The sequence below is a fragment of the Mus pahari genome, unplaced genomic scaffold, assembly GCF_900095145.1.
Source record: "Mus pahari unplaced genomic scaffold, PAHARI_EIJ_v1.1 scaffold_8128_1, whole genome shotgun sequence".
Lineage (NCBI taxonomy): Eukaryota > Metazoa > Chordata > Mammalia > Rodentia > Muridae > Mus > Mus pahari.
The window spans coordinates 17,535-23,504 of record NW_018394052.1 but is presented as its reverse complement, the minus strand read 5'-3'; the positions used below and the strand labels follow the sequence as shown (position 1 = coordinate 23,504).

General features: G+C 39.1%; 1 protein-coding gene across 1 annotated transcript in view; it reads right to left on the bottom strand.

The window, feature by feature from the left end:
- Nucleotides 1-4,751: 4,751 nt before the first annotated feature.
- The window catches only part of LOC110315850 (zinc finger protein 120-like), a gene marked incomplete at its 5' end in the record, with an annotated part of 4,390 nt that continues 3,171 nt past the window's right edge, over nt 4,752-5,970 (bottom strand). The window contains one exon of the mRNA XM_029534786.1: nt 4,752-5,966. Coding sequence (XP_029390646.1) covers nt 5,213-5,966 — 754 coding nt within the window. The remainder of the gene's footprint in view (nt 5,967-5,970) is intronic.

Genomic DNA, 5,970 nt, shown 5'->3' with positions numbered 1-5,970 from the left:
TACATTGCAGTCCTGGCTATGGAAAGCCCTGGTGCTTATAGTATCACTTTCCAGTGTGCACACACAAGCATTCCTTTTGGTGTGCAGTAGCAAGACAGATTGGAAAACTGAAGGTCTGGTTTCTAGAAGTTTCTAATGCATTTCTCATTTAGCTTTGTGTAACAAATTTTATAAATAATTTTAGAAGTGGTATAAATGAAGTGATGGAGATTGTCCTTTTGTAATACTTGACCAAAATCTTTCCACTGACACCATCCATCTTGGCCTGATTCAGGGTAATTCACTTTCAGGGTACAAAAGGAGTTTCTAAGATGAAGAAGTTTCTCTAAGATGCATGGGGGGGGGGGAGTGCATGTGTCAGTGGAGCTGCGTTTCCTGAGAGACTGCAGAACCATAGCCTACCTTTCTGATCACCTCTGTTCCCAAAGAGAATATGGGGCCTCTGCCTGAAAGATAGCTTAGTAGTAGTTGGAGAGTCAGAAATATAACAGTTTAGGGGCCACTTTGAATTATTTCTGAATGAGTTGTGAAGTTTGTGTTTACTTAATTTCTATAACAGTATTCAAAAATAACATTTGTCAAGTTCAGGTTCTTCCTTGTGGGTTTTTCTTAGTTCCCTGGATGAAAATCTGTGTTTATTTTATGGTCAATGCTTTTGTCTTTTTTAGTCCTTGCCTTTATTCTTTCTCAAATACTGTACATAGTCTTGATTGTTGTAGCTTTGTGTCAAGTAAACAGTCACACTGGATCAATGTGTGTATCATTCCTTAGTAATCGTATTGAAAATTTCACTGAGTTTTTTTTTTTTTTCCACATGCCATATAGCTTTGTTATCAGCTCTACTTTTATAAATTCTTGAGAATTTTTTTGGATTGTGTTGAATTTATGCTGCAAGTTGGACATAGCCAACACCTTTTTCCTGGAAAATACATCATTTTAATAGTGTTTACTGTGATACTAAGGGGTAAAAACATTATTCTACATAATCACTTGTTTAGCAAACTGTAGTACGTCTATAAAACTGAAACTGATACGAAAGGGTTAAAGCCATACAACAAGGACTATAGTATACATTTTAGTATCACAGTTTATTGTTATGGTCACATAAAGTATATCCTACCAAGTATGATTTAACTGAGAAGATAAAAAGTGGAAATTAAACGAGATTCAGAATTGAAAAATGAATCTCAATTGACATGCAATTGTTTATTAGCATACAAAACAAAATTTAATGGCAGACTTTGTGACTCTCCACAAAGATCAAGTAAAAAATTGTTAAAACCCTGTTGTGTTGCTATAGTTATGGTAAAATTGCTTTTATTTATTGTACGTATTTGATGCATTTGGACATATTACCTACATCCACACAACATCATTACCTAACAAAAAACAACCAGGAAACCATATTCTCTATGCATTATTATTCTACCATGTTTATGAGTGTCTACAATATACAGAATTCTCATAAAATGATATAATTGCTATGAATCCCAGATGAGCCAGTTTTAGTGGTCATCGGTTTCTCAGACTGAAGGTAAAAGGACAAAGAACTCTATGCTGGGCTTTGTGTCTAGGGGTCGAAGAAACACAATGAGTTGGGAGTCTTACACATCTCGTCTACACTACTGGTAGCAACAGAAAATGAAGCACAGAAACAACACAAAATCTAGGTGAAAAACTCACCTTCAAAGGTTGTTCTAACATTTTTTTTTTAGTTGGTATGTGTTTTTCTTGTACCAAGAGTTGCTTCAGAGATGATAATCAAATGTTCTATTATAGGATACATTAAAATTGCAGAAAGTTGCTTTGTTTGGATGGTGTGAGAGCTTTCTGTCAATGAATCATGTATCATGAAAAAGCAAAAATGGCACTAAGAAACACACTGACTTGTTTGAACTTAAAGAATGACAACAAATTACAGCTGAATAAAAATGTAGTACTCTTTGACAAGTGTCTTATCTTTGATTTTTTTCTCATCAAAAAGCCAAACTGAGATGGTGACACTTTGATTGTCACTTTGGAGAATGTGTTTAGACATGTAGCATTTTTATATAACAGCTTGCATGTTTAATATAAAATTTATGTAGAAATACTGTATGACATGGCATATGTAGTTCAACTTTTTTTATATACATTTTGTGGCTGTGCCAGGCAAACAGGGGAGGGCTCCTGGCTCAGAGCTAGGAAAGTACAATGAAACGGGGATCTCAGAGGCTGTGCTGCCTTGGGGTGAGATGTCTTTAACCCTGGGTGAGTTTCCTGGTCAGTGCAACCAAAGAGGGGGCTAAAACAGCTGGAAGGTGGACAGAGAAACAGATCGCCCTAAAGACCTGGAAATGGCCACTCTCAAATGACAAGACTGCTGATCCAAGGAAGTTTTGCTAACTTTGTTGGAATGGATGAAGAACANCCTTCTGACTAACGACAACTCCAGAACTACACAGTCACATATGGACTGCGCAGAGGGCAGACAGGAGGGGGAAAGGGAGGTCTCTGTCCTTTCCACCCTGTAAAACAAGGGAGGGAGAGACTGAGGGTTTAGCAGCAGCCTGATTTTGATCTGGATGCTGTCTTGAAGAGCTCTCTGTCATGGGCAATNCAGTGTGTCTAGGTTCTGTTGGTAAGAAGGATTTAACCCAAAATGGGGGCTTAGTAACTAAATCGATTGGGGTGGAAACAGTCTCCTTTCCACTCTCAGTCACAGAAAAATCAAGTGCCACACACAGTAGACTGCCACAAGGGGGCAGTAAAGGTCACCCAGCAGGTGTGTCTGCTGTATCTAACCTGATTTGGGGACAGAGTCCTAATGGTGAATGTATGAGAGCACAAGAAGAAAAGTTAAAGCAANCATTGGTTCCTGACTCCAAAGAATTTGGTTCCACCATGCCGCTGCACATCTTGTAGGCAGGACATATTTTACATGGAGGGGTTGTTAGGTGGGTGGCTGTCTAGGATTGTATTTCTGTAGCCTGTAGAGTGCCTTCTCATCTGAAAGAGACTAGAACAATGGAGTGCAACCTCCAAGCCTGCAAACCTGTTTGTATTCAGTGAACTATGTGGAAGTTGTCCTCAGCAGTGGCCCTGCTGTTCGTTTTCAGAGAGGAACCTTCTGTCTTAGCAAGGAACACAGAACATCCTTAATGTCAGGGACTGTTAATTGTTGGAAAGGTGGGTCTCAAGTCGGGTGAGTTTTCAGTGGTTATTCCCTCAGTCTCTGCCCCAGCTTTGTCCCTGCATTTCTTTTAGACAGGACAGATTTTTTTGTGTGTGTCTCTACTGCCTTGTGGTTGAAATTGATCCTTCAGCTTTCTGCTCATGCTCCCATATAGTCACCATGTGGACTCTGCCCCCAAATCACGTAAGATTCTGTAGGAGCGTTTGCTATTCAATGCTAAGCCATTTTGCAAACCTGGTGGCTTTTTAATCTTTATTATTTTTGTTTTTCAAGAGAAAGTTTCTCTCTGAAGATATTCTCTTAAGTGGATTAGATGTAGGCCAACATCCCTGGCTGATTTTGTTTTTACGTTATTATGAAATTTTGAATTTGGCCAAGAATATTCAGACTATATTCTATTTCTCAGGATGGCATGTGTTCATGACATCAATACTACCCAAGGCTTCAGAGTCACTGGAGTGCGGGTATGTGAGATTTTTCTTACTTGTAGAATTTTTTTCAATGAGTGTCTTAGTCAGGGTTTCTATTCCTGCACAGACATCATGACCAAGAAGCAGTTGGGGAGGAAAGGATTTATTCGGCTTACACTTCCATACTGCTGTTGATTATCAAAGGATGCAGGACTGGAACTCAAGCAGATCAGAAAGCAGGAGCTGATGCAGAAGCCATGGAGGGATGTTCTTTACTGGCTTGCCTCCCCTGGCTTGCTCAGCTTGCTCTCTTATAGAACCCAAGACTACAAGCCCAGAGATGGCACCACCCACAAGGGGCTCTCCCGCCTTGGTCACTAATTGAGAAACTGCCCTGCAGCTGGACCTCATGGAGGCATTTGCCCAACTGAAGCTCCTTTCTCTGTGATAACTCCAGCTGTGTCAAGTTGACACAAAATTAACCAGTACAATAAGTATGATTTTTTTTTTTGCCACTGTGCATGGATATGAAAATGAGTGCCTGGTCTTTACTGTTGTCAGATGACAGCCTCAGAACATCTAAACTTTAAGTAATGAGCAGTTGTGAGTCCTCATGTAAATACTGACAATTCGCCTCCTTATTGTGGAATACCAGCAACAGCTTTCCACTGCTGAACTATCTTTCCTGCCCTATGTTGCTTATTTATAACCAACATTATGTTACTAGTATTTTCATCTGTCCTTTTGTAATGGTTTAAACATTTTATAAAATTTTATTTATGTTGCAGTTTAAACTGGTGGAATTCAGGTTTCTGCATGATGAAACAGACCTGCAGTGAGTGTATAATTCTGTGTAGGAACTTCAGAAAAGACCTATGAATTCTTTGTATGATTTTGTTGCCTTGATTGCACTTTTCAGGGGAAGTGGGGTCTTAATATACAATTCTTGCTGTCCTGGACCTCTTTGCATAGTCCAGGCTGGCATTGAACTCAATGACATACACCTGCCTGTGCCTCTGGGACTAAAGACATGAAAAAACACACAGCTTGCCAATCATTTTGTACTTTGTGATTGTTCATACAATCTCTCTGATGTGGGCTTAGTAATGTTAATCTGTTTGCCTCTTTCCTTCCCCGTCTCTAACAATTGTAATTTGTTCTGCAAGGCTATATCCTATTCAAAGGACTCAGAAATGACACAGGTGAACCTCATAATTCAGTTTCCTTCTAAAATAATTGGCTGATAAGATTATAACTGCTGTGTCAGGAAATAAGTGGAAGAAGCATCAGAATCATATGAATATATTGTCAAGGCAGCATACATTTATTTACAGTGTTGTCAGTATCATGATTTGTGTTGTACAGGTGTATGGGATACTTTAGGATGCAATGAGTTCTGCTGATGTGCATTTCATCTTCACAGGGGGAGAGGGCGATTTGCTGGACCCTTCCCAGAAAAGTCTCTGTGCAGAGGTGATGCTGGAGACCGAAGAGAATATCACTGCTATAGGTAACACTGTGAAATTTCTTTTGCTTTTTAAAATAAGGGAACAAATGTTTCTTGGTTACTGATGATCTTCTGTTATTTCAATTGAGAATGAGGAAGAATGAGCTGAATAAATCAGGTTCACAGTTTCTCTCCAGTATGTGCTCTTGTATGATATTGAAGAGTTCTTGCATCTGAGTAGGCTTTACCACATTGATTACATTCGCAGGGTTTCTCTCCAGTGTGTATTCTTTTATGTCTATGGAGAGTACTATGACGTGACAAGGCTTTACCACATTGATTATATTCATAATGTTTTTCTCCAGTATGTGTTCTTTTATGACGTTGGAGATGACTGGGTATTGCAAAGGCTTTACCACATAGATCACATTCATGGGGTTTCTCTCCAGTATGTATACTTTCATGATACTGAAGATGACTGGGTCTTCCAAAGGATTTACCACACAGATTGCATTCATAAGGTTTCTCTCCAGTATGCATTCTTCTATGACGGTGGAGATTACTGGGACATGAAAAGGCTTTACCACATTGATTACATACATAGGGTTTTTCTCCAGTATGTATTATTTTATGTCTATGGAGACCACTGTGACTTGAAAAGGCTTTACCACATTGATTACATTCATAGAGATTGTCTCCAATATGTATTCTTTTATGTCTATGGAGACCACTATGACTTGAAAAGGCTATACCGCATTGGTTACATTCATAGGGTTTCTCTCCAGTGTGTATTCTTTTATGAGTTTGGAGATTACTCGGTTTTGCAAAGGCTTTGCCACATTGATTACATTCATAGGGTTTCTCTCCAGTGTGTGTTCTTTTATGATACTGGAGATGACTGGGTCTTGTAAAGGCTTTACCACACTGATTACATACAT